We start from the raw sequence: 25,798 nt of genomic DNA, 5'->3' as shown, positions 1-25,798 counted from the left end.
TTGGAATCAAACAGATGATTGGTTTATCAAGCGAAAAAGAAAGAGGACAACTGGACAAGAAGAAAAAAAAAGATGATAATCACAGACTGAGGGTTGCTGTCTGTCTATTCATCTCGTCTATGATAATGACATGTATGAAAGGCACTGCTTCGTGCTCGTGCTCATAAGCATTTCATTCCTTCACTCCATTATCAAACGTTATAAAGTTGTGATTATCATACAGAGCAAATGAACTCACAACCACAACACTCATTCATGTTTAACATGACTCAGACAAGCTCCAATCATTCATCGAAAACAGAAGACCAACAATCTCCACGTACGTTGTCAAAGTTCAAATACAGATTAAATTTTCAATTCACTCCCATTCCTTATTCGAAAAAGGATAAACTCAACACGATATGATCAACACAAGTCGTTGATGAGTTGACCATAGAAAATAGAAATATTGTTCACCGAATACCACCCTGAGCAGTAGCAAGAATTTGTCAAAATAACCTATAGCGCTACAGCAGTCCTACTGTTTACATGTGCACGATATTTGGTTGCCTAGCAAAGGCATCTCTCCTGTCGTGTGCTCTTTACTTGGCAGGGTAACCCTGTGGGGGGTAGGAACCTTGTGCTGGAGGGTAGGAGCCTTGTGCTGGAGGGTACGAACCTTGTGGAGGGTAAGAACCAGGCGGAGGATACGCACCACCCTGGGGGTAACCTTGAGCAGGTGGAGGGTATCCACCAGCTTGTGGGTAACCTTGAGCAGGAGGGTATGCACCGCCCTGGGGGTATCCAGCTGGCGGATAACCTTGACCAGGAGGAGGTGGATAGCCACCATAAGGCTGCCCATATGCTGGTTGTGGTGCATATCCAGCAGGAGGCGGCATAGGCTGATCAATGCGTGACATTTGTTGCACTGGGGGCACTGCCATGGGCTGTGGGCCGAACTTTCCATCCCTCTTGTCCATTTCGACTTTGTGCTGCGTCTGGATTTGCATTTCAATGCCACAAGAAGGATACGTAAAGGTTTGGTTCAGAAGAGCCATGATCAGTAAGGTTGCAAGAAGAAATGGATGAATTATATACCTGCATACAAGCACAAACCCTGCAAAAGAATGTGGCATAGGATTATCAGAACTGAGACCTTTGCTATGGAGATTTGCAAGAAGAGAGTTAAGGGAGCCTTACGTCCAGTAGACCAAATCAGACAGACAGTTAAGGATCTGGGAAGCCTCTGAAAGCTCCTCGCTGCCAACAATAGCTGCAACTATAGAGAAGATGCAAGCAACTTGTTGAAGGCAGAGCATGAAGCCCTGCAGTAAAAAGTGATATTCAGTCCAAGTGACATCGAAGAAAGAACATGAACCCTCCACAGGACCTTGAATTGCATCAGACAGGAAATTTAAGAGGGAAGTGGGGTTACAATGATGCAGTTGTCGCACTGAGTTGTCTGTATGTTGAATTCATCTTGCAGCAAGAAGCGGGTTGATGCAACTGAATTGCCAAAGCAAAGGCACACCTGAAAAGAAAGCAGGCCTTAGGTTAGAAGGTAGAGAGACAAAACATCAGAGGTTTTAATGTGAGAAATGGGGCCTTATATCCATATTGTCCCAATTGTACAATGACAGTGTATTGATTAAATACCACAAGAAAAAAACTTGCAAGATAAAATTATCTGACCCTCGGTGATCATTTTAGGCCGAATACACTGTGTTTTCAGGCATACCATGAATACATAAAACTGAGATCAGGAAATATGAAAGATTCAATAAGATCATTTTAAACTACAGGCATTAATAGGAACCATCAGTTACCGAGTCCGCATAAGAAATATTAGACATGTTATACATGGAATTCAAGCACGTGTAACCATATACTAAGAAGTACAGTGCGAATAAACAGCAGGGTAAAATACAACTTGAGTGAGCCTTGTCCTTGTACCTCAGTTGCAAGACAGAACTCTGGGCACCGGCTCTCGCCACACTTTCCACTGCATGGCATGTAGCCAGCACAACAGACATATCTACACCACAAAGAAGAGCGACAGGGATAAGTAATGGGGTGTTAAAAAAAATTCCAGTGATAACCATAACAAAACAGAATAGGGTGCACAGCACCTTGACATGTCATTGTAGAGAGCCCTTTTGCGAAGCATGTACGACACGCAAGGTCCACTGAACAGAAACAGGAAAATGCAGCAGATTAACAAACAGGTAAAAATGTTCACACTTCCAAATGGTGACCATGCCAACCAATGCAAGCACATTACAAGCCTTGTTACACATGTTAGACTAGCATCACATGCTAACAATGGAACGTGGTTAGACCCACCATATCATCAATGGAAATACAATAATCTTTAATTAGATTTAAATCTCTCTATTGAAACAGAAATGAAATCCGGTTATTCATACTCTGGAATGAACTTGAAGGCAGAACGGACATTATTGGTCAGAACTCAGAACCCATAAGAAACAAAAGACGATGCACTCTTTCATTGCCCATTGGCCCAATTAACCTGGTGCATCTAACAAAGGGATGTAGGGGAGGATCATTTCCATGTTCCTGTTTAAGATTTCTACATTAACTGGCTCCAGGGAGGAACATGAAACTGACATCTATCCACTTTTGGGATTGCGGCAGCTACTGCATGGGCTACGTGCAATTGTCAGTTTGTCACAAAGACATGAATTCCTAGAGACAACCTGGCAGGCCCAGTCATGATTCATTCATTTCTAGTTCAATTGCTGCCGCAGAATAAACTTTAAATGCAGAAGGAATAACAAATTCAGGATATGCTCCTCAAAAAGGGAGCAATGCACAACGCGGAATCCGCGCGGAACCCTTGGAAACCAGAATTCCCTAAAACCCTAGCCACAGCGACCAATTAAGTATCCGCAGATCTACGGAAGGCGAGGGGTTCGAGACTCAAAACCCGCAGAAGACGATGAGATCGGCTAGGTAGGATCGATGGAAGGCTCACCACCACAGCGCGAGGCAGCAGTCTGCAACCACAGCGACAAGAGAAACCCATCAGGACGGGACACAAGACGAGCTCCCCCGCGGGGATCGACCAGATCAGTCCCCGGCAGAGGTTCGGTTGGGAACGAATCGAAGAGTGAGGGGCGGCGGCTACGTACAGGGGAAGTCGGCCTGGATAGCGTTCGTCATGTCGGTGTGCCAGACGTTGCGGTAGCTCTGGCGGAGCTGCATCTTGTCGAGGTTCGCCTGCGACGTCGCCATCGCCGCCTCCGCCTCCGCCTCCGGGTGGGTCGCCGATCTGGAGAGGCGATTGGTACGGCGGGCTCTGCTCCGCTTGGACTTGACTTGGGGGAGGCGGGCGTGGCGGACACGGTGGGGCTGGAGCAGGATGGGCCGATGGGGGGCTCTGCACCTCGGGCTGTGTTTAGTTGGAAGTTTTCTAAAAAGTGCTACGATAGTCATTACATCGAATCTCACGATACGTGTATAGAGCATTAAATTTAGACAAAAAAAAACTAATTATATAGTTTGGTTGGAAATCGTGAGACGAACATTTTAAATCTAATTAATCCATGATTGAATATTAATTATCAAATAAAAATAAAAGTGCTACCGTAGCCCAATTCCCATTTTTCGCGAACTAAACAGAGCCCGGCCTCTGGCTTTGGGAATTGGTTGGGGCGAGTGGGGCTCTGGTCAACGCCGAGGACGCCGTTATGGCCGGGGTTTTTTTCTAGATTTTTTTTTAGAAACTTTTTTCCCAAGATGAGATTCCATTCGACCATTCCAACGCCACTATTCTGATAACCTACGACACGGGGGGAATGAAAGGTGCATGGCCCAGTTGTCTCGTTGCAGATTGCAGTCGTGTGAGTTGGGCTGGACCCGATGATACTGGGCCGAGCGGTCATCGTTGGGCCGATACGAGATGCATTTCCCTTCCCTTCTCCTTCATGCAATGCAATGAAAAAAAAAAGAGCAACCAGAGCAGGAAACCGGAACAGTTGAGAGGCATATGGTTTGAAAGAAGGTCGTCCAATTAGACTGCATGGAAGTCATAGAAACAATGAATGATGGAGGTTTTTTTTGGCAACATCAGCTGCGGCATTGTATGACGAATGCGCCATTATCTGGAGTGGATTTCATGACATATCCGTCGAGCATTTTGTAACAGGGATGCAAATCAGGTGGTGTATGAATTCGCAAGAATAACTATGCAATTTAAGCAAAATTATATTTGGGACAATGAGTCCTCTAGCTTTATTCTTAATTTGCTGATTAATGATGTAACCACTCTCAATGAATAAAGCTTGCCGTTTTTGTTTTAAAAAAAAACTGGAACAGTTGAGACCATGGGAGCCATCGCGGCCGTGCAGGAAATTCGACCAATCACCTTCGTACGTACGAGCTGCAGCGTCACCAGTTCACCACGCATCCGGTTTCATCGCTACGGTCTGCTGCGGGTCCTTTGAGCCGAGTCGGCACGTTTTTGTCAGTGCATCCCGTGGCGTGCCAGCTGGACTAGAAAGCCACGGACGGAAATAAATCCGGACATTCGCTCCTAGAATTTATAGTATTTTTCTCTTACAGCAAAATAATTTCAGTCGACTTTAATAACAGCCGAACACGCTCGATGCACGCAGCGCGGAGTCCAACACGGAAATACGTAGTACAAGCGCAGGCGTGTCTTGCGCGAGAAGTCCTGGATATATATATATTTTTTCTCCTATATCATCTAATTCTCCCCCCTCCGCGGTCAGAATCGAACGAGCTCGGCTAGAGAAGATGACGAAGAAATCTCCGTGAGATACTGAGATCCCTTGCAATTTGCACCTGCAAGTTCATCCCCCCGGGGGCTGCTGAAGCCGAGATCGCCAGCTAACTAACCCGACGCGGTTGACCCGCCCGCTTGCTTTGCTTACCATGGAGGGCAAACACAGTGACGTTGCCTGCGTTACACATCTCACCTGTTCCATGAATCTTCCTCTCTCGCCTGTATCTGGATTTGATTTATGGACCTGATTGGGTCATTTAGAACTAGTTGCTAGTTCACTGGTTGTTATGATCAAAATATATGTGACTAAATTTAGTCATATACTGTTTGAATACATGGCTTGCTTTGGCTCTTGTTTGCTAATTAGTGGGCAGGCTAGCTGCTAGTCGAGGTGTCAACTAAAATCATTTCATCCACTGTTTTTTTTCTCTCTGTTAATCTAGAACTAAAATTGTTATGGCACTAAAGAGGCACTACCTCTGCCCAATGCAATTGTCGTCAATGAGAGCTCCCTGCCTCCCTGTCTTTTGACACCCTGCAGAAAAGCCAGAGCCAGAGCCCAGAGCAGAAGTATCGTTCGGCAGCTTCACCTCTGTACCTCCGGCTCCTCCTTGGACCATCTAGAAACACTCCTCCACCTCAGGCTCCTCCAAGCCGGCACCAAATATACGTTGTACATCCAATCCAAATATGAAATATCCAATATCCAGCATGAGCATATGTTGGAGTGGCACCGGTGAGCAAATCCAAGCCGTTATTTCGGTTGGCGTCGACGTCAGCGCCCACCGCCTCGAGGGAAGTCTGATCTGCTTTACATTCACAATTAACCGTTGCCATCTTCAAAAAGAAGCTTCTTATCACGGTCGTAAAAGGGAAACAGGAGACGGATTAGTGGATAGTGCCATAGTGGAGCTGGCTCAGCAGCCCCTTGAGCTGAGACCGGATGGATCATGGTCATGGATGTAAAAAAAAAAGGAGCCAGCAGATAAAGATGTGACGCGAGGCGCACTCGGGTTTCACGGTTTGCACGATTCAGGATTTCAGGTGCGCCTGACGTGGCCCACCTTGTCTTATCTCTTCATTCATCGTCAGTCATCACCCTCCGTTTGGCCTCCTGTCAGGGGTGAAATATCTAGCGTCTCATACGTTCTCTCTGCTTTGTTTCGTTGCTGTGAAGATCCAGTAGCTGTCCTGCGTAAGCAGCAACGAACATCGTCGGCACGTGGAATGGCACCGTCCAGTTTGTCCGCCGTCGCCGCAGCGTGGCGCGAAGCGTGTCCAAGTCGTTCTGCACCTGCAAGTCTGCAACAGCAGCGGATCGGAAACCCACGCTGGCTGCGTCTCTAGATTTGGATCGCTTAGAGCATCTCCTGGACTTTTCTAAATCTCTTCCTGATCTTTAGCTAGAAAGATAAGAAAAAACTTTTCTCCAATAACTTATAATCCATCCTCCTACGGCTTGTTCGCTTGCTCATATATGATCGTGGATTATAAGCTGGAACAGTATTTTTCTCTCATACCAAACCAATCAGCGGTAAATAATCCACGATCGTTTACGACGAAATGAACAGCCTGCTAATCTTTTAAAACTTAGAAAAAATCACCATGTTCCGCGTAAAGTTACGTGCTTTAGAGTCGCGCGTATCTTCTCTCTTCCACGCGTGTTTGTCGACCATTCTAAAGGTGGAAGAGCGTGGAAAGAATAAAGAGTAGGAAATAGTTGCTGATGCAAATGTACAAGAGAGAAAGAATATATAAAAGTGGTTATGATAATTTAGAAATAATATAGAATTTCTAATGTAAAATTGTCTTCTATATTTCAGGAGTGGATTATTAAGAACTCTTAGATGGTCTTCTTTATTCCTTTTAATATTTTTTAGAGTTATAAAACTTTATCTTTTTAGCAAGAAAATATTGGGTTCCTGGAGATGCTCTTGTTTCACGACACGGCGGTCCATAATCTCACACGTTATTTCTGGACTACAGCGTTGTAGTACTCGCAGCGTAGTTTCGAGCTCTCGGTGTGTAGCGTGTACTGACTGACTGCACCTTCTTGTGTCCCCGAATGTGAATCAGCTCGACACCACCCAATATTCTGACCGGACGACTGGAATGGAAAAAAAAAAGGAAGTGCTGTTTGGCTAGTATTAAATCGACTTCTGCTGATTTGTACGGCTGGTTTGTTGTTAGAGAAAAATACTGTTCCACGACTGATTTATACGTATTAAAGCCGGCTGAATAGCATAACCGAATAGAGCCTCAGAGCACTAGAGCGGCAACAAAGTCTCATCTCATCGATGGGAATTTCCGACGCGGTTTACCAGCCTATTCGTTTGGCTGTGGCTTGTCGTAAACGATCGTAAATTTCTAACCGGAACAGTATTTTTTTCTCACACAAACCAGCCAGTCGTACTTCTTCACAAACCAGCAACGATACGAACCAGCCAACCAAACAGGCTGCATGAGCGGAAACATCTTGGCTATTCATGAGTTCTGGATTCAACCAGAAAGTTCAACTCGCTCGGTGCGATGTTTGTTTGTCAAACAAGTAACAGATCAGTGCCGTCGTCATGAAGATTCTCTCGACTAACTAGTTAATTAAATAAGTTTTGTACCCAGCTGACACTATTATACCGCTTCGGCTAGACTTAAAAAATACACTGTTTATACTAGAAAACACTGTTTATACTGGTTTGTTGTGAGAGAAAAATATTGTCTCGACTGAAAAAAAAACAAGTTGGCATGTTGCTCAGCCGAACAAGCTAATAATCGGGCCCAAACATCACATGTATGCCCGAGAAATCCACGATTACATCCTCATGCACGCATTTCCTTCAGCTTCAGCCCTGAAACGGAATACACAATTTCGGCAGAATCGCTCGAGTCTGAATTTTCAGCAGAAAACATGTACCCGTGTATCCCCGCGTGGCGTAATAAACTGCTGGTGCTCAAGAAGACGACCCTCGTGCTCCTGAAACACCCGTGATTGAACCGTGACGTTTCCAAGCCTTCGCAGGTGCATCTGCCCAGCTCGCAGCAAGCCGCCGGCCGGGTCGTCAAGATTCTCGTCAGGATCCAAGACAAGGGCGGCTGAACCTGAACCCCGGGCATTTTCGAAAATCGTTGGCGGCTGAGACCAACCGACCAACCAAACGCTCTGGTCGATCGGCGCAATAAACAAAAACCACGGTGCCATGCGGGCAGGGCAGCCATGGGCGACCGGGGTTTCCTTTCCATTCCCAAGGATTCCCGCCGGTTAAAACTGTCCAAGGCGGCAGCGACGCGTGATGATTCGCAGCCGACCCGCGCCACGGGAAAGAAAAGGGACCCCCCGGGGCCCGGCCGTTAACGGTTGCCGCGCGCGTGCCGCGGCCGGCGGCTCCACATGGCGGCCTCGCGGGAGACCGTAGATCGCGGCATGTGGCCAGCCCAAGTGGCGCCCACCGGCCATGAATCATGAATGAATCTGCGAGGCTCTGTTCGGCCGAAGCTGTTTTGCCGTGGGAAAAAAATACTGGCCGATAAGTTCAAGCCAACAGGGCGCGGCTGCAATGCGTTCTGGCTGTGGTCCGGGGTCGGGGCCATGTGGTTTCCATCTGGGACCCTACCCTGGGAGGCTGGGAGGATGTCGCTCGCGCCACATGGCTTCCATGTGTTTTTCCTTCCCAAGACACGGGTTTCTTTCTTTCGTTCTCGTGAATTGACGATTCGGCTCGTTTTCTGCCGACTACTCACCCCTACGGTCGTTGAATCTCTGATGTGAATCGCAGAGTCAGAGTAGAACGTTCGGAGGCGTACGTCGGACTACTGTGTGGACAAATGAGCTTCTAGAATCATTCTGTTCCCGCGGCGTTTTTTTTTCCTTACCGGAGGAGGTCATCAAACGTGACTCGCACAGTCGTACGCCATTAGCGTTCTTGTCTCTGGCCCAGTTCGGGACACGGCGGTTCCTGTACGAGTTCTCCCTAAGACCGTGAACGTCCCGTGCTGTGCGTGAGTTGGAAGACCATGCTTTTATTTGTGCAAAGATTCTGTAACCGGTTATGGACTCGACTAAAATTCTTTCTTCGAATCAGAAATCACCATGGTCTCTCGCAAGTCGTAAGCGAACGGAAATCGTACCGGCACTCCGCGCCGAACCCGTGACCAGTCGAGCCGCGGGTACGCGAACGCGAGCCGTCCGCTTGCATCCCGTCCCACGAGTCCACGACCGCCCGCTTCCCCCACCACCCGGGGGGCCCGGACGGGCGGAAGCTTCTCAACCCCCTCCCACGCAGCTCCGCAGCGGCGGCGCCGTGGCGACGCACGGCACGCCCACAGGCCCGTTGCGCTGCCGTGGCCGTGGGGCCACCCGGCCGGTCAAATCCCTCCCAAACCACCATGTCTGACCTGAGACCACCTCAGCGCACAAAAACCTCTCCCGTCCATCCCAACTCCCCCCACCTCGCCTAAAACGCTCGCCTCGCTCCGCCCGGGACTCATCTGACGCGAACGCGGCGTTGATCGGCGGTACTCAGTCCAGCCCAGCCAGTGATGGAGAAGACGAAGCTGCAGCTGCCACTGCCGCTGGTGCACAGAGAGCGGCTGTGGGCGCGGCCGTGGCGGTGGGCGAAGACGGCCTTCTTCATCGTGGCGATGCTGGCGTCGCTGCTGCTCGTGTGCGCGCCGCCGCTGCTGGTCGTGCTGCTGGACCTCCTCCTCCCGCCCGCGCTGCTCTCCAACTTCCTCCGCGCCCAGGCACACGCCCCGCCAGTGGCCTCCTCCTCGGCCCCCGCCGTCTCCTTCGCCGCCGCCGCGCTCGCCGGTCAGGCCAGGGCGTTCCGCTTCGGCTCCTCGCTCGTCGACCTCCCCGCGGTCTCCGCCGCGCGCTCCCTCCTCATCCTCTGCGCGTACACCGCCGGCGGCGGAGGCGGCGCCGCCTACAGGTGGGTCGCCGTCGCCTGCAGCGCCGCCTCCCTCTGCTACGTCCTCGCCAAGGCCGTCGCCGTGTTCGGCGTCGCCGGCGCCGGGCTCGAGTGGCAGGGGAAGGGCCAGCTCGTCGCCGTCGAGGCCATGTTCCTCCTGTCGCTCGCGCTTGCCGTCGCACACCTCGCCATGGCGTACCGCGCATCCTGCCGCGAGCGCCGACGCCTGCTCGTCTACAGAATCGACGTCGAAGCGGTGAGTCCTCTCTCTACTTCCTTCGCTATAATAACACTGCAATTCTTCAGTTCTTGCCTTAAAATTCGCAGAAAGAATTTTCACTGTCTGAAAAACACATACGCACACGCACCATGGGTCGCGCTTTGGACTTCGTGCTCAATAATCCAGGAAATTTCTGGGGGTGGGTTAACCGGGTTAACCACCAGCTTTCGGCTAAAAAGACGGGGTAAACGCGCAGGACAATCCGAGTTCCGCCATGGAATCTGCTTTTGCAGGCCATGCCTGTTGCCTGGCCGTTCCAACTCAGCTCCTGCTGTTTCTATCCAGGACGACCTGAACCCATCTGTCTGTAGACTTGTTCTCGTTCGTATTGTCCAGATTGCGAAACAGCCCATTGGTTGCATTTGCCTTGCATTATTAGTGCCAGAGGCTCTGTTCGCGTGTTCTTAAACCCGACTTGATCTGCTTTTTTTTTTCATCTAGGACAGTATTTTTCTCTCATAAATTTCTCCATATTCATTCAAATTCCTCGTCCAGATTGCGAAACAGACCATTGGTTGCATTTGCCTTGCATTATTAGTGCCAGAGGCTTTGTTCGCGTGCCCTTAAATCCGACTTGATCTGCTTCTTTTTTCATCCAGAATAATATTTTTCTCTCACAAATTTTTTCAAATTCATCTAAATTTCTTCTAAATTTCTCCGAGCGAGCGGACCTGTGTATTCCTCAATGAACAGGCGGAGTCAAAGCTCAACAAGCCACCTAGAATCCACAGACAACAAGCCACCTAGAATCCGCAGACGAATTTCATGAGGAAATAGTCCGCTCGCCTGGCTTGAAACACACTTTCCACGCCTTGGACGTCAAAGTAGCAGGTGGCCCGTTCGTTTAATCCGTCTTTTTTAACTTATGTTTTAGCTGGAATATTGTTTTTTCTCTCACAATAAATCAGTTGGAACAATATTTTGATTTTTTTTTAGCGAAGCAAACAGGGCCTGAATGTATATGTTTTGGCCTATCACTGTCGAGCTAGTCAGCCTGTTCGTTGGTTGATTTCTAAACTGATAAGTCCGAATAATGCTGATTTGTTATGAAGAAAAATACTGTACTATAATTAATAAACCCTGGCAGAAACTGACCAGCGAACCTACTGAGTTAGATAGTTCGTTTGGCGTGATCGTCGAGCCTGTAGGGAATCGCAGAGACTTCGTCAGATTCTAGCTGTCCTGAAAGCGAACTGAAAACTCGGCCGTTTTCACAATTTCTAACACATGCTTTTGGAAAAAAATAAACCAACTTTCACGACCACCACACACGCACACAAACACTGTCGTTTACTAAACCCTGATTCAAATTTATGCAGGTAAGACTAAAGGGCGGCCAAACGCCCAAGGCACTGAAGCAATGCATGGTATGACAGCATGACACCCCTCTGCTCCTCGTATCGCCGTCACCGCTGGGTGGAAGGAAGGAATCTGAAGATGCACGGCGCAGCAGGCTTCAGTGCAGACAGAAAGGCAGGACTCATCCGCCCGGCCGGTCCCCCCCAAATTTTGGTTCGAGAAGTTGTGCATACTGATCGCCACGTCCGTCTACTCCCTCCCTGCGCGTCTGTCTCTGGTTCTGTGCTGGAAATACGTATGGAACATTTGTGCTTCGGCCTCCTGCAGCCAATGCAATGCAGGATGAGCCGTGTGGCAGGATGGTTTTGTTGCCTTGTTGACCCGGAATTGTGAATACCAGTCACGTGAGGGCACAGGTGACATTATATCCAGCTCTCAAGGGGATTTGGAAGCCTTTCATGTTAGCTAAAACATAAGATCGTCCTTTTGGCTTCTGTTAAGAACTTTTGAGAAGAAAAGAAAAATGTGGAACTGCCATGCTTCGGCTGCATACTCTGCGCTCATGGTTGTGAGCAAATTGTTGAGCATATCCTCCTGCACAAAGACTGCTGGAGTTCTTTATTTACAGTTTTCAGATAATGTATAAGCCTTTTCAACTGCATGAATATTCCCAAATCTAGTTATCACTGCCTTCACTTATGGAAATGCTTATCCTAATGGTTGGAGCATTCAGAACACATGCAATCATTTCATCTTCAAGGAGCAAAGGATCTCCATTTGTCGACACATAATTTTGTCCCGTGCCGAGGACACACGTAGCAAGCCGGAAGGGTCCGCTCGATGGAGCTGAAGATCCGCCTAGCTTCAGTGCAAGGATGGTCGATCCTGCGCACTCCTCCCGAAACGTGCCAATTAATTTGACCCTGCAATTGACAACGAGAGAAACCTTATCAGTAATCAAGGGCGGAACATGCCAGTGTTGCCAGACAGTCCCGAATATGCAGCTCTGAGAGCCGATATGAAAGGAGATCGGCTAAATAGCCGATTCCAGCATATTCATAAGAATAAATCGGTTAAAGCTCATGAGGTTGTATAAGAAGAATAGGTTATCATTATAAATATCGTTGTTTAAACAAATACTGGTCACTGATAAAAAGATATCAACAGTAATGAGTTCATGCTAAGCCAATAACTACAAGTAACCGAACTTCTTTATAAAAGAAACAGTTCATCATCATTCAACCATTTAATAGAAATAAATCTAATGAACATATTGGATCTCATCTATCGCTATGACCAGTGGGGCATGAGGCAGAATCATGCAGACCATAGAAACAACAATAGACTCGACGGCCCTAACTTATTACTAATATCAGTGGGGCATGAGGCAGAATCATGCAGACCGTAATACAATAATAAGATCATGGGGCTAACACATCTTTCAGCCTATCGCTACTTCAACGATCTCGTGATGCGAACTGTTCGTGAAAGCGCTCGATATCGGCTAAAACAGCCGATTCAGGCATATCGCACAGTTAAGGTCATGCCCTCTCAAGAACAGATCTACCAAATAACAATGTCTACTCCACGGTGCTAACAGTGGAGTATGAGGCAGAATCACACAGGCCATGATAATGGGCCATAGAATATTTTTTGCTAACCAATAGATCTACTCAAGATCGAACACGCCTTAACCGCACGCTATGCACGATCAAGATTGATGTAAACAGCCGATAAAACATAACTCATCGTTTAAAGTACAAATTAGATCAGTTTTAGATTAACAAACGATAGGTTAAAAATGATATAAGACTGATCTAGATCAATCCCATTCGGTTAAAACGATATTGCTGTAATTAAATAAATAATTAAAGCAATAAGCAATATTGATAGCTTAATGAATCTATCAGAAGGAACGCCACCCTTAGATAGAGCCAATAACTTAACATTGATCTAGTTCATGCAGTGGGGGTCGACCGGATCGATGCAGTCATACTTAAACTAGGCAAGAATCGATAACTATCTTATACCAGAGTCGCAGTAGAGGTCGACCGGATCGATGCAGCCATACTTGCTAAAGAACTCGCCGAGATCTACTCTACTCCTACTCCTACTCCTAAGGGGTGGCCGGAGCCGAAAAAGTAAATGACTTGTATATTAGATTGATTGTCTTTTACAATAGTCGGGATTTGATATTTATATCCAGAACCTACGCATGACTCCTATCTAAACACGACTCACCATAATCTTTGACCCTACGAGAAAACATGCCTAATTTAAGATAACTTAGACTCTAATCTTTCCCTTTTTGTAGAGTCCAAAATGTTTTTCTCCTGGCGCCGATCGTAGCCCTCGCCGTCATCTGCTGGCGTTACCTGAAGAAAGCCGATTCCAGTACTGCATTCGAATTAGCTAATTTCGATCTGCACACAATTGCTTCTTTGATGACATGATCTTGGGAGCTTTCAAATCCCTGCGAGACTCCTTCTAAATTTTGGTGTAAACACATGCCCCCTAATTTTGGGATAAAAGTAATTTTATTCCAAAATTATCATGTCTATATCCTTAATTGGTCCGCAGTCACGAGTAGAGAATCTTGATCTGGGGTCTACTGTTTGTCGCCGGCTGCGTTAGCCCATGAGCCTATGCTTCAAAACTTTTACAAGAGCATCACTGCTTCATGGGTCACTTGGATTCATCTTCCCGGGCCGACTATAAAATGTCTATCCGACTCTGGTAAGAGTAACTCAACAATCCAACCATGTTTTTCTTCCATCTGCTCCCTCAAGTGCTTCTAGCTCCACCAGACCCTCCATGATCCATTCTTTTGTTATGAAGATCTTAAGTGGTTAGAAGAATTTTTGTGCATAGGATGATTGTGTCGCTCATTCTAGCGTCTTGTCGAGCAAGAGGATCAGCTAGTGCGGCTACGAGAAGTCTTGTGATATCACCTGTGTCTTCTCACCATGCTCGTAGAGTTGTTCTAGTGTTTACAAGGGCTAAAATATGTGGACATTTTTCCCTTGTTCGTTCCACCAAATGCCCACCGGAAAAACCACAGGCTTCTTTCCTACAGTTTTCTAGCCACCGAGGAATCAACTAGGCATATGTTGGGCGGCCTTTCCCCTTTTCCTTGTGCAATTCTATCAACGGACCGACATGACTCGATTCATGATGACCTTCGGCCTTGTGGGGATCCGAACTCCCTTCAATCCAAAGAAGTCTTGGTGGGTCAGTTTCTAGTCAATGTAAATTCCTTATATTCGCCCCACGATATTTTGTAACTCGGTGAAGCAATAAGTCCGAATTTATTATCTCTTTGTTATCTGTCTACTGAATTTCCAGAGTGTTGATCCGTTTCCGTTCCTGATTTCAATTTTACACCTCCGACGAAGTCTATCTTCTTGCCTTCCTGGGCTATATATACGGGCCATGGCTCTAGATAAAAAAACCATCCACTTTGTCTTAAACCTCCTGCATCCTTAGTATAGTTTCTGCTTTTTCATAGGCCTGAGATCATGGAGAACAGCAATAGATCTGTTGAGGAGGCTCTTGATGGATCTACATCATCGTGCTGGCGCATCCATCATCAAGACGGCGCACCTCATGATGCTCCTATCGTTTCAGAGCAGAGGGCTGACTCTGCTTAGCCTTTGGGGTCATCCTTAGCACCAATTTGTCGCCAGCTTCCCCACTATCCGAGGAAGTCGAGAGATAACGATAACTTGATTGCTTCCATTGACTGGACCGGTGAGAAACTCATCGACTGCCTCGCTATTGTGGAGTCGGCTCTGGCCATAGTTCAGGGCCAATCACCCCTTGAGGCCAACCCGGTGCGGGAGAGGCTAGCCAAGGCTGAAGCCAGAATTGCTGGTGAGACATTTACCATAATTTTTTGTTTCTTCTTAACTTTCGCCTCCAAGATCCTGATCACCTCTTTCTTAAATCCTTTAGATCTATCGGCTCAGCTGGAAAGCCTTCGTTTAGCTACGGACCATGTGGCTGGATTCGTTAATGCCAGGGCACTGTTCTGGTGGTTCATTTGCACGACATCCCAAACCATGTTAGAGAAGTTGCTCTTCATGGCGTTCGTCATGGCGCTGCCATGGCATTGGTTGCTGCACAAGTTCACTCCGGCCATGACCTTTGGCTTCTTCCCCATGGAGCTCCAGCCACCGGATACCCTAGAGATTATGAGCGCCTGATCGAGGATTTCTCCAACGCTGCCAACTCTGTAGCCCTGACCTCCCAGGCCGATGATATAGTGCACAAAGTATTTTCTGTTCTATAGCTTGTAATAAGTGACATCAAGCAAACAATTCCCTCGTCTCCAATGATTTTCTTTTTATTTCATGCACCACTTTGTCCGTGTTTATCTCGCTCCTGCGGGCGACACATATTGTACCGGCTTTCACCCTTCTAGGTTTATCTTCGCACTAGAAGCGATACCCTTCTAGCATTGGTCATTAGAACTGACAGCTGAGCAAGTTGGTTGTCGAGTATTACTCCAAACATTAGGGTAATATTCCTTTGAATATTCCCTATTCGATTGCTCTACTCAATTCCTCTTCTCCTCTTGGTGTTTCAAAATGTACATATTACGAGGCGCACAACATTTGATCCGATAAGGTTTCTCCTAATTAGGCGACCATATCGGTTATCTCACTTTTGACCATCATAAGTACGTCTTCGAGAGCATCCCTTGTGTAGAATTCGATCATACTCTCTGTTATTTAATTACGTTTCTTTTCTCGGCTAAAGAGCCAATTTGATACAGTCGATCCCAGACTTCTAATCCAATCGAGTCTAAAAATATGGCTTCTATTAAGAGAACCCCTCGATTTCCTACCTTTAGTTGCTCAACGCCGTATTCCCATAAGCATTAGTGAAGTGGCACCTCACCTTCTATTAATTGTGGTTGCCTTTTACGCGTCTCGATGCACCCACCTCTTCGATTCATGTCTTCAAATACCAGCCGATGGCTTTGGCCTCGAACACATCTCCACTCACAATTGTTCCTTTGCACTTCTCCGCCTGTCGAAGCCTTGTAGCGGTTTTCTTTCTCTCTTCTGTAAATCCACTTATTTTCCATGGCCGGCGAGGATAACTGAGGCAAGCGCGCTGTGGAGGAGATCCAGGAGGAGAACATGCTGATGAACCAGTGTCTCTAACGTATGAGGTGAGATTGACATTGCCTGTTTATGATGATGAACTGTTCTAACTCGCTTATAGGTTTGTTGTGAATGACAGTCTTCGCCCTCTCCCCAAGGTCGGTGGGCCTTCTAACGCTGCATCTTCTGTGCCGGCCTCATCATAGGATTCTTCTGACTCCTACAATGGCGACGACGCCCAACGCTACCTTCATGAGTGGAGGATGGCTTAGAATCGTTATTTCGAGGCGACTTGGTAGAACGACCAACTAGAGATTCACCTCGGGGTCTCTTAGGCCACCCTTCACATGGCTGAGGAGGAGGCCAGCGTTGTTCAAAAGTGGCTGGCCAAGTTTGATGCCATGGTGGCAGGTGAGACAAATTCCATGAACGCCTCCTTCCAATTTCCATTATCTTTATCTTGATAGTCTTTTGTTCCTGTGACTGTCAGCCTTGACAGTGCAGTTGGAGTCTCTCCAACTGGTGGCAAACGTGGTCGTGGACGCCATCAATGCACGGGGTTCCCCCATCGCCGCTCGTCTCCAACACATCCCAGCCCACGTTCAGGAGATTGCCCTCCACGGCGTTCGTCGCGGTGCGGCGGTAGCGCTGACATAGCACAAGTCCGAACTAGGTACGACCTCCACGCCATGGAAACTAGTTTTCTAATGGCCAACAGCCCTGAGGAACATGAGGGCTTGCTCGAGGAATTTGTTATGGCAGCGGAGGCCATAGTAGACATCACATCCGCCTAGGATGTGGCAAACAAGATCCTTGATTAGATTGTATCTAGGGTAATCCGATGAACAAAGACTCCTGTTCTTTTCATGAATGCGCCTTAATGCAATGCCCTTGTGTATGATTGTTTTTACTTTTTGTTTTTGCTCTATAGGCGATACATATCGTATCGGCCTTTATTGTCTTTGAAGATTTTCATTTTTTTGAACTAGAGGCGATACCCTTCCTAGTACCGGCTATTAGAGCCGAGAATGAATCGGCTATTAAATGGTGACCAGATGTTAGGATAATATCTCGTAGAACTTTTCATATCAAAGGTTAAACGGTTAATCAACCCGGGTCAAGCATTCTATTAAGCGAAACAGGACTTCTTTAAGAAATCCATTAGCTCTGAATCGCACTTACAATTTGACTCAGCATCCACGTATGTCGACCTAAACTCATCTCCAGGACTCAATGCTTATTTTTTTCCTTTAATCCAATGGCCGATGTGAAGCCGTGATTTTTCTACTAAAACAAACTCTTAGCGCCGATCGTTTGCATCGGTTGTTGGCTTTCATTGCTGATCTTAATGAAGCCTCCTTCCCATGACTTGCTAGAAAAACATTCAAAATCTCCTAGTTCCCAAAAGACTGGATAGGCTATTGCGATGTTCACGGACTCATCAGCGTGAACCAGTTTAACATCATCCCCATGCCATTGAATCAAACATTGATGCATGGTTGACGATATACAGTAGTTTGCATGAATCTAATCACGACCGACAAGTAAACTGTACGACCCTTTTCTATCGATGACGAAGAATATGGTGAGCAGAGTCTTACTTCCGATTGTTAGTTCGATGTTTATTACCCCCCAGGTCTTAGACGTATTATCTCTGAAATCCTTAAGCATCATGTCAGTCTCCATTAGATCTTCTGGTCCTTTGCCAAGTTTACGAAAAGTGGTGTAAGGCATAAGATTAACGGAAGCGCCTCCGTCCACCAACATCTTATTCATCAGCTTCCCATCAATAAAACCTTTCATATATAAAGCTTTTAAGTGCCGATGTTTGACTGGTTTGTCAAATATTGCTTATTGTACAACCGTTAACTTGGCAACTATTTCCTCATACTCCGATTCATCAAAATCTAAATAAACTTCTTGATCTGTTGAAGCTCTAAATTCTAATGGCAATAGAAAAAAGCCATTTGGATATTAGCCGCTGGTTGCTTTCTATCGACTGTTTGCTTGGTATGCCATACTTGAGGTTTACTGGATACCTGAGCCTGTTCCATCTCTTTATTCCTTAGGCGTTGCACCCTTCTCTTCTGGCGTCTTGTTAAACCTCTTAGACACCATTGGCCCTCCTACCAAACATATTTTCTTTTGTTGCTTTCCCCTTTATAATCAGCCCAGTTCTGATCAACAACTCTTTTTTCCAGCCGATTATGAACACTTCTATTTTTAAGCGCCGATCCTTGTTATCATGATGATATGCATCTTGAGTACGGATAGATCGGCGGTTGGTTTGAGATTGCCTAAACTCCCAATACTGATTGCTGCATTCTGGATAGTCATGTCTAGTAGACAATTTCAAACCTTCATTCCAGTAATGTCTGAAGAAAGGACAATTCCAATGTAATTCAGCTTGTTTCCTTTCATACCTCTCTTCTTTCAGTTTATGCTAGTATGCTTGATCCTTTAACCAATGCTAATAATCCTTTTCCTTCTGCCACTACCACTTATTCAACAGAATCCGAGATGTAACATGCGGCTTTGTCATCTCTGTTTTTGATGTCTCCCCCTGCTCATATCGACTCTTTTGCTCGACACGACGTCTTCTAATATCTCTGTATTCGTTAGCCGATATTTGCATGTTGGGATCGACTGTTCTAGCTTCTTTTGATTTGGTTGAGGTTAGGACCTTAGTTTTTCCTTTGAATAGCCCAGCATCAACCATGTTTTGGTCTCCTGGAAAAGGATTATCATCAACTTTCATTTTCCAAGGCATATTAAATTTGAGCCTCCCCTGCTGAATAGCGCTATGTATATGCTGTCGGAAAATTCTGCATTCGTTGGTGGAATGAGAAGTAGCATTATGGAATTTACATAACTTCTTATTCTTTAATTGATCAGGGGCAACATGACATGACCATTGAGCAACTTGATCTGCCCTTTTTCAAGCAAGAAATTAAAGAGCTTATCAGATTTGGTGACATCAAAGTCATAGCTCTCCTCGACTCCTCTTCCCCAAGGATTTGGCACCATTACTGTCTTCTTGCCCCCATTTCATTCAGCCGCAGCAACCTCTTCTTCTTCATCTTCATAGCCGTTATTGATTGAGTATGGATCATAAGCTTCGGCTACTGTACTACTCTTCTAGAACCGGGTATCTCTGTGCATACTCTGGAATTGGCTATTGAGCGCTGCCACTCGTGGAGCCAATTGTCCCAAGTTGTCAAATTCTTGTCCCAGCAGTTTTTCTTTCCATATTGGCAACATTTCTTGAACAGCTAAAGTAGCCAGTTGATCATCAGCCAAATTTAAGGAGATGCACAAGTTCCTGGTTTCTCAGAACCTCTAAAGAAATTTAGTGCCCAATTCATTAGTCTTTTGTCTTATAGTTGTCAGATCAGTAATCTTCTTTTCTCCAATCTCAGTGTAAAAATATGTATGAAACTTCTTCTCTAGGTCAGCCCAATTGGTAATGAAATTGACTGGTAGTGATGAAAACCAAGTGAAGGCTAGCCCTAATAAGGACAAGGAGAAGAAATGAACTCGATGGGCATCCTCAACTGATGCTTCGTCCAACTGTGTAAGATACCGACTGACATGTTTTATTGTACTTGTACTATCTTGGCTAGTGAACTTAGCAAACTCTAGGAGCCTATAATTTGTGGGAAGGACGACCAAATCATACCATTTTAGATATGGGCGTTTGTACGAAAAGGTCAGCCCTTTTGGCTTTAGATCGAACTGATTCTTTATCATCTCGGTCACCCTAAGCAATAATTCATCAGCTTATAGATTTAGATTCCTCTGCACCTGCTGACCTATCTATGGATTGAAATCCTATATTTTTTTATATCCTAGATTTGACATCATGTGAAGGATGTTATAATCTGTGCCAAAGTGATACCCTTGTGGAATCTTGATCTACTGGGTCCTTTGCTGACTCGCTGCTTAAAGTCTCTGATTGTAGACATAAGGATCCATATCTCCACGGATCCTTTGAATTGATGGTGCTATTTTTTAGCCGACGATGGTATGTGGCCGGATGTGCCAAAATTAATCACCTAGTTCTGACTTTGCTCCACCGGCTGTTGCACATACTGTATTGATGGTCCAGGATTGTACTGTATCTAATTTGTAGTAGTTCCTTGAGTTTGTTCAGATGAATCCTGAATTGTCTGGACATCACCACTACCAGCTGGTGCTGCTTCTTGATGGCTGGTACCAACTTGATTAGTCCCTTGGATCGATGGATCTAGAATGTTGTAATAAGCCGGCCCACCTCGACCAACTAGAAACCCATGAATTGTATCTCTCATGGCGTTGTAGAATATGTCCACGAAAGCTTCGTTATGGCTTGATATGGCATCACGAACAGATTTGTCTACAACTTCCTTAAAGAAACTCCTGTCTTCATCTTCAGTTATATCTGTCTGCCCGTGTAGTAGAACTCTTGGTAGTGGAAATTTCTAAACAATTGTGTTGTCACGTATTTTGGTGTAGGACAACAAACATTTGTTCTAAAACTCTTCTATAGCTTTGCTGATGATACCCTTATCCCCATCAGGTAGATCTTCATAATGCAGCATAAGGATGTCGTTGTTGTTGTGAGCCATTAGGCGATTGTGGGTTTGAGTCCCACTGAGCGTGCTAGAAATGTGTGTCGACACAAAATTTTGTCCTGTGCTGAGGACACACATAGCAAGCCAGAAGGGTCCGCTCGATGGAGCTAGAGATCCGCCTAGCTTCAGCGCAAGGGTAGTCAATCCTGCACACTCCTCCTGAGACATGCCAGTCAATATGACCCTGTAATTGATAAGGAGAGAAATCTTATCAGTAATTAAGGGTGTAACATACCGATATTGCCAGACAGTCCCGAATGTGCGGCTTTGAGAGCCGATATGAAAGGAGATCGACTAAATAACCGATTCTAGCATATTCATAAGAATAAATCAGTTAAAGCTCATGGGGTTGTGTAAGAAGAATCAGTTATCATTATGAATGTCGTTGTTTAAACAAATATTGGTCACTAGCAAAAAGATATCAACAGTAATTAGTTAATGCTAAGCCAAAGATTACAAGTAACCGAACTCCTTTATAAAAAAAATAGTTTATCATTATTCAACTATTTAATAGAAATAAATCTAATGAACATGTTAGATCTCATCTATCGCTATGACCAGTGGGGTATGAGGCAAAATCATGCAGGCCGTAGAAACAACAATAGACTCGATGACCCTAACTTATTACTAATATCAGTGGGGCATGCAGGCTATAATACAATAATAAGATCATGGGGCTAATACATCTTTCAACCTATCGCTACTTTAATGATCTCATGATGCGAACTATTCATGAAAGCGCTCGATATCGGCTAAAACAGCCGATTCAGGCATAGCGCACAGTTAAGGTTATGCCCTCTCAAGAACAGATCTACCAAATAACAATCTCTACTCTACGATGCTAACAGTGGGGTGTGAGACAGAATCACACAGGCCATGATAACGGGCTATAAAACAATTTTCGCTAACCAATAGATCTACTCAAGATCAAACGCACCTTAACCGCACGCTATGCACGATCAAGATTGATGTAAAACAGCCGATGAAACATAACTCATCGTTTAAAGTACAGATTAGATCGGTTTTAGATTAACAAATGATGGGTTAAAAGGATATAAGGCCGATCTAGATCAATCCTAATCGGGCGAAGTGATATTGCTGTAATTAAATAAATAATGGAAGCAATAAGCAATATCGGTAACTTAATGAATCTATCCGAAGGAACGCCACCCTTAGATAGAGCCGATAACTTGACCTTGATCTAGTTCATGCAGTGGGGGTCGACCAGATTGATGCAGCCATACTTGAACTAGTCAAGAATCGATAACTAAATTATACCAGAGTCACAGTAGAGGGCGACCGGATCGATGCAGCCGTACGAACAGAGGTATAAGCCGTGACGGTACTTACAACAAGCCGTGTAGGTCGACCAGATCGATGCAGCCATACTTGCTAAAGAACTTGCCAAGATCTACTCTACTCCTACTCCTAAGGGATGGCCGGAGCTGAAAAAGTAAATGACTTGTATATTGGATTGATTGTCTTTTACGATAGCCGGGGTTTGCTATTTATACCTGGAACCTACGCATGACTCCTATCTAAGCACGACTCATCATAATCTTTGGCCCTTTGAGAAAACATTCCTAATTTAAGATAACTTGGACTCTAATCTTTTTCTTTTTGTAGAGTCCAACATGTTTTTCTCCTGGCGCCGATCGTAGCCCTCGCCATCATCTGCTGGTGTTACATGAAGAAAGCCGATTTCAGTGCTGCATTCGAATCAGCTAATTTCGATCTGCATGCAATTGCTTCTTTGATGACATGATCTTGGGAGCTTTCAAATCCATGTGAGACCCCTTCCAAATTTTGGTGTAAACACCATTGAAGACTGCAATTTTACTTTCTAACGTAACCATGCCTATTCATAGAGGGGACAAAAGTACTTCCCTACCATTGTTGAATACCTCCGGTTCTATATAAAAACATTCATGGTTTTCATGATTGGTCTGCAACATCAAATCTGATTGGAAACACTCTGGGCATCCACATCTGGGTAGAGTGCAGCATTAGTCGTCAAATTCAAACTTCGTTCGATGTTCAAAGGATATAGATGTTGTTTAAGGATAGTTTTAGCGAGGGTTTAGGGTCCCAATTTTCAAGATTTACATGTGTTGCAAGTATGTTGCTGTAAATAGTGTGGACTAGTTTCATTAATATTGTATCATGTCAATATATTTACTAAGTTGGTATCTTATTTAATGCCTATGGCCCTGTTCGCTTTGTTGAAAAGCCATGGCTGAAAGTACTGTTCGCCGATTTATTGTGAGAGAAAAACACTGTTCGTTTGCTAAAATAGTACGGCTCATAAGACAAGCGAACATGGCCTATAAAACTCTCATGAATAGGTCTAACTAGTTTTAGAAATTAACTATGTTTAGACACTAACCCAATGCTCACATCTTAAAAAAACATGCACGTGCATTCATTCAATCAACCACAAAGCAGAGAGGCATATGAGTTAGAGCGGGTTGGGTACAACTCCGTGTACAGTATCTCTTTTTAGTAGTTTGAGCCTTTTTCTTTTTGAGGATTTGTACCGTCAATTCAAGTCGTCATACTTCTCTATAACCTTGTACTATGCAAAAAAAAAGCAAATCGTAGGCTCCTGCATTCCTATCTTGCGATAGCTAGTGATAAAGTGGATTCAAGGAGTCGAGCCAAACCTAATAGAAACAGGCATCCTACACACTAAGGCCCCGTTCGACTTGTTGAAACTTGGCTGAAGCTGGCTGGAAACACTGTTCTGGCTAAATTATTGTGAGAGAAAATACTGTTCCGACTGAAAAAATAAGCTGAACAAACTAATTTCTGGGTAAGTCGAACGGGGCCTAAAAGGAAGGTCTCAACTCTAATGGATGCCTCCAAAGAGACTAAGATTAATGAAGCCAAACCTAATAGAAACAGACATCCTACATACTAAGGCCCCGTTCGGCTTGCTGAAACTTGGCTGAAACTGGCTGAAAATACTGTTCTGACTGAATTGTTGTGAGAGAAAAATATTGTTCCGACTAAAAAAATAAGCCGAACAAGTCAGTTTCTAGGTAAGCCGAACGGGGCCTAAAAGGAAGGTCTCAACTCTCATGGATGCCTCCAAAGAGACTAAGATTAATGAAATCGCTATAGATATCAATGTCGAATTGTCAGTAGAATGCTTAATACTAAGAGAGTAGGTAGCCGAAAATACAAGCACACATGTTGAGTCGGAAAAGAAAAAGATAAAATCATATTTGACTAAAAATTGAACAGGATGATGTTTAGTAGTCGATCAATGCAAGGAATGACTTGTTTGGGCTGTCAAAAGATTAAGGGGAACACTAATGCAACATCGCAACCCATAACTCCACATGGCGAAACCTACCTGCTTAGGCTCAAGTTCTAAGGCTTGGCACATGACCTAATTTTTTTCCATATTTATTCTAGTATAAGAAACAACACTATTCCTTCAACATTAATGTAACACCCATGTGTTTTTTTGCATCATGTTAAAATCCACTAAAAATTTGAAGCTTTTTAGAATTTACAACAAATTAAAACTTGACTAGTTTATTTTCCCGCAAAACCGTTTTAAAAATGCTTTCCGAAAACCCTTGCATCAAAATCCACCATATGCCTTAGAACAATTGTTGGAATTGTTTAAATGTTTGAATGCTTGATTGTTGTGTGATTGCATGTGAGTGCCCTAGAATTTATTTTGGCATCAAATAGACCTCCTTGGCATATTTCCCTTTTCACTCTCCACCAAATACTTCTCCTTGGCCTCCCCACACAATTTACCAAGCTACACATATTTCAAACCTCCTTGAATTTGGATTCAAACCATACATCATGAGCCTTAGTTTATTTATGGAAAATAAAAAAGGAATTCATAAAAGGAAAAATGCCCATGGGCTCATTCTCTTCTCCTCTCCCTTTCTGGCCTGCGCCGTGACCCACTCCCTCCTCCCCTTTCCCTCCACACCAGGCCGCCCCGCGCCACCAGCCCGAGCCCACGTAGCATTTCCCCTCCTCCTCTCTCTTGCACTTGGGCCGCTCACTCACTCGGCTCAGCTATCGGCGCAAGCCCACACCGCTTCCCTCTCTCACCGACACCACGACCCCACCTGTCACCTCTCTCTCCTCCAACGCATCAACGGATGTCGCCGCCTCCGCTGACCTCCTATGCTCTACCGCCTTTGTCTGTCATTGTCATCCACCTGAGCACACTTTTCCACCGAGCATACCTACGCGTGGGGACCACAGTCATTGTACATTGGTCACCCAAGCCATCGATCCACGGAGCCACCGCCGTGGACGCGTCCTTATCCAGCTCACCGCCAGCTAGGGGATAGTCAATGGAACCCTATGTGCCACCGCCTTTGGCTCGAACATGTGCGCAAAGATAGTTCAGCGCCAGCATAGCCAGGCATGTGGCAAGAAATATCTCGCCAGCGAACCGACCCTTCGCCACCTATAAATAGGCCTGCCCCGAGCTCCTCCACTTCAACCTCCACCCTCGCAAGCTCCATCTAGGTCTAGAACATGCCATCTCCCCTCTACATTTCCCTACTTCCCCCTCCTCCTAAGTGCTAGCTCATTCTTCCCTAATTCGGTGCGACCCGTTCGCCACGGGCGCAAGCTTCGAGCTCTCCTTCTTTGGCAGGACGCAACTCGATTGGAGTGGCTAGTGAGCTACTAGGCACCACCTCCAGTAGCCCTACCACTTCTAGCTTGCTCCTCCCCTTTTGCATCGCTCTGCCACTGCAAGCCACCCATCACCGCGCTGCCACCACCGCTACCCGCCACCACCAATGCACAAATAAGCCAAGCAACCCTCTCTACTAACCCACCCTCTCACCTTGAACACT

At 45.6% G+C, this 25,798-nt stretch overlaps 2 protein-coding genes across 2 annotated transcripts; one reads left to right on the top strand and one right to left on the bottom strand.

Moving 5' to 3' along the window:
- Window positions 1-258: 258 nt before the first annotated feature.
- LOC136535774 (uncharacterized) lies at window positions 259-3,380 on the bottom strand. Its single transcript, XM_066528168.1, has 8 exons — window positions 3,132-3,380; window positions 2,975-2,996; window positions 2,109-2,165; window positions 1,933-2,014; window positions 1,415-1,510; window positions 1,180-1,304; window positions 1,078-1,096; window positions 259-977 (listed from the first exon to the last, which is right to left on the bottom strand). The coding sequence occupies exons 1-8, from the start codon at window positions 3,232-3,234 to the stop codon at window positions 582-584; spliced, it is 900 nt and encodes a 299-aa protein (XP_066384265.1). The 5' UTR covers window positions 3,235-3,380; the 3' UTR covers window positions 259-581.
- Window positions 3,381-8,989: 5,609 nt separating this feature from the next.
- LOC136540753 (uncharacterized) lies at window positions 8,990-11,929 on the top strand. The gene is made up of 2 exons (XM_066532767.1): window positions 8,990-9,907; window positions 11,251-11,929. Exons 1-2 carry the CDS (start codon window positions 9,281-9,283, stop codon window positions 11,302-11,304), a joined length of 681 nt encoding a protein of 226 aa, XP_066388864.1. The 5' UTR covers window positions 8,990-9,280; the 3' UTR covers window positions 11,305-11,929.
- The last annotated feature ends 13,869 nt before the right edge of the window (window positions 11,930-25,798 follow it).

This window comes from Miscanthus floridulus, chromosome 2, assembly GCF_019320115.1.
Source record: "Miscanthus floridulus cultivar M001 chromosome 2, ASM1932011v1, whole genome shotgun sequence".
Lineage (NCBI taxonomy): Eukaryota > Viridiplantae > Streptophyta > Magnoliopsida > Poales > Poaceae > Miscanthus > Miscanthus floridulus.
Note: the sequence above shows the minus strand (reverse complement) of the source record. Positions and strands in the feature narration are given on the sequence as shown.

What these genes read in the sequence shown, in the direction of transcription:
- LOC136535774 (XM_066528168.1), bottom strand. Translation starts at nt 3,234, where the DNA reads ATGGCGACGTCGCAGGCGAACCTCGACAAGATGCAGCTCCGCCAGAGC. An exon ending in TGCTGCCTCGCGCTGTGGTG is followed by an intron (nt 2,166 to 2,974) that starts GTGAGCCTTCCA and finishes GTTTCTGTTCAG; the next exon opens with TGGACCTTGCGTGTCGTACA. An exon ending in AGTTCTGTCTTGCAACTGAG is followed by an intron (nt 1,511 to 1,932) that starts GTACAAGGACAA and finishes CTTTCTTTTCAG; the next exon opens with GTGTGCCTTTGCTTTGGCAA.
- LOC136540753 (XM_066532767.1), top strand. Translation starts at nt 9,281, where the DNA reads ATGGAGAAGACGAAGCTGCAGCTGCCACTGCCGCTGGTGCACAGAGAG. An exon ending in ACAGAATCGACGTCGAAGCG is followed by an intron (nt 9,908 to 11,250) that starts GTGAGTCCTCTC and finishes AAATTTATGCAG; the next exon opens with GTAAGACTAAAGGGCGGCCA.